Here is a 1,230-nt window from a genome sequence, read left to right on the forward strand (position 1 = left end):
GCAATGAAGAGTTGCATATACTTTTATAAGCAACAAACTTATTTCTAGAGCAAATCCTTTCTTCCCGCAAAAAAGGTGCAACATTTCAGCACTCACCTTCCCATGGCAATTGACGACTGCCATAGCAGCTGCCAGCATCTTATTCCGCACTTCAGAATTACGATCACCTAAAGCACCAGGGACAAAGAAATTGGCAAGGGTCACAACTGTTTCGCGACTGAACAAGGGCGCTAGCTGGGTCAGGGCCATTGCAACACCAGCTCGCCCTTCCCACAGGTCAATTGCCTCCTTAACTATGCGGTCATATTGATCACGCACTGCCGGGGTCATCTGTTAAAATACAGTAGAAAAACAGAGGTGTTTATCTTCATCACATATCAAACACTTAGTGATATACACGCAAGAGAAATAAACACAGATTACCCAAACAAATAATATAAGTAATATGTACACATGTGCAAAAAAATACTTTTTATAGACCTAACTATAATACAAACAGATTTCCCTGTAAAACAAAAAACAGAAAGAAAGATTTGCTCAGAAACTAACTTACCTCTTTCTTGGCCTTAAATATTTCAATGAGTTCTAATGTAACGGGAGCTACAAGATCCTGATATTCCGTTGCGAGGGCAGCCAGAGCTACAGCACCAGCTTCACGCACAGCACCAACAGGGTGGACAATGTCTCGCAAGACACCTTCACTCAGAGCTCCTGTTGCCTGAAGACACAAAAAAAAATTAATATCTTGCATTTTGATTCTACCCAATTATAAAAAATTATTAGTTCTTAGGTATTACAACCTTGAAATCTACTTGTACTACTGCCAAGAACATTTGCAAATCTAACCAATTCTAATAGAATTGCTTTTACTTTAACGACATTTATCATGAATGCCTTCTAATGGACAGCAAAATGCCGCAAAGCCAGGAAGTCACAAACCTGCATATCAGCCATTTCCCAAAGCTTCAGAGCCAGCTTGGACACGTCCTCTGAGATATCGTGCCTCGCAACCCAGAGTCGGTGGGTGATGTGCAGACTGGTCTCCTGGTCAGTTTCCATGGTAGGAAAGCAGTTCACCACCACAATTAATCCCTAAGGAAAGACAAGGTAGGTGGTGTTTTTATCTTAAACATAGCAAGTTTTCAAAGAACAAAGGAGAGCAGTTATACATGAAAAAAAAACTGGGAATAAACTTCAAAACCTGTTTAAAAAAATTTTTCCAAAAAAATA

General features: G+C 39.9%; 1 protein-coding gene across 1 annotated transcript in view; it reads right to left on the reverse strand.

The window, feature by feature from the left end:
* The window catches only part of LOC119586779 (eIF-2-alpha kinase activator GCN1-like), a gene marked incomplete at its 5' end in the record, with an annotated part of 1,894 nt that extends 802 nt beyond the window's left edge, over positions 1-1,092 (reverse strand). Inside the window, 3 exon segments of the mRNA XM_037935500.1 lie at positions 97-330; positions 554-718; positions 940-1,092. Coding sequence (XP_037791428.1) covers positions 97-330; positions 554-718; positions 940-1,092 — 552 coding nt within the window.
* Positions 1,093-1,230: the final 138 nt, after the last annotated feature.

Source organism: Penaeus monodon, chromosome 22 (assembly GCF_015228065.2).
Source record: "Penaeus monodon isolate SGIC_2016 chromosome 22, NSTDA_Pmon_1, whole genome shotgun sequence".
In the NCBI taxonomy this organism is placed as follows: Eukaryota; Metazoa; Arthropoda; class Malacostraca; order Decapoda; family Penaeidae; genus Penaeus; species Penaeus monodon.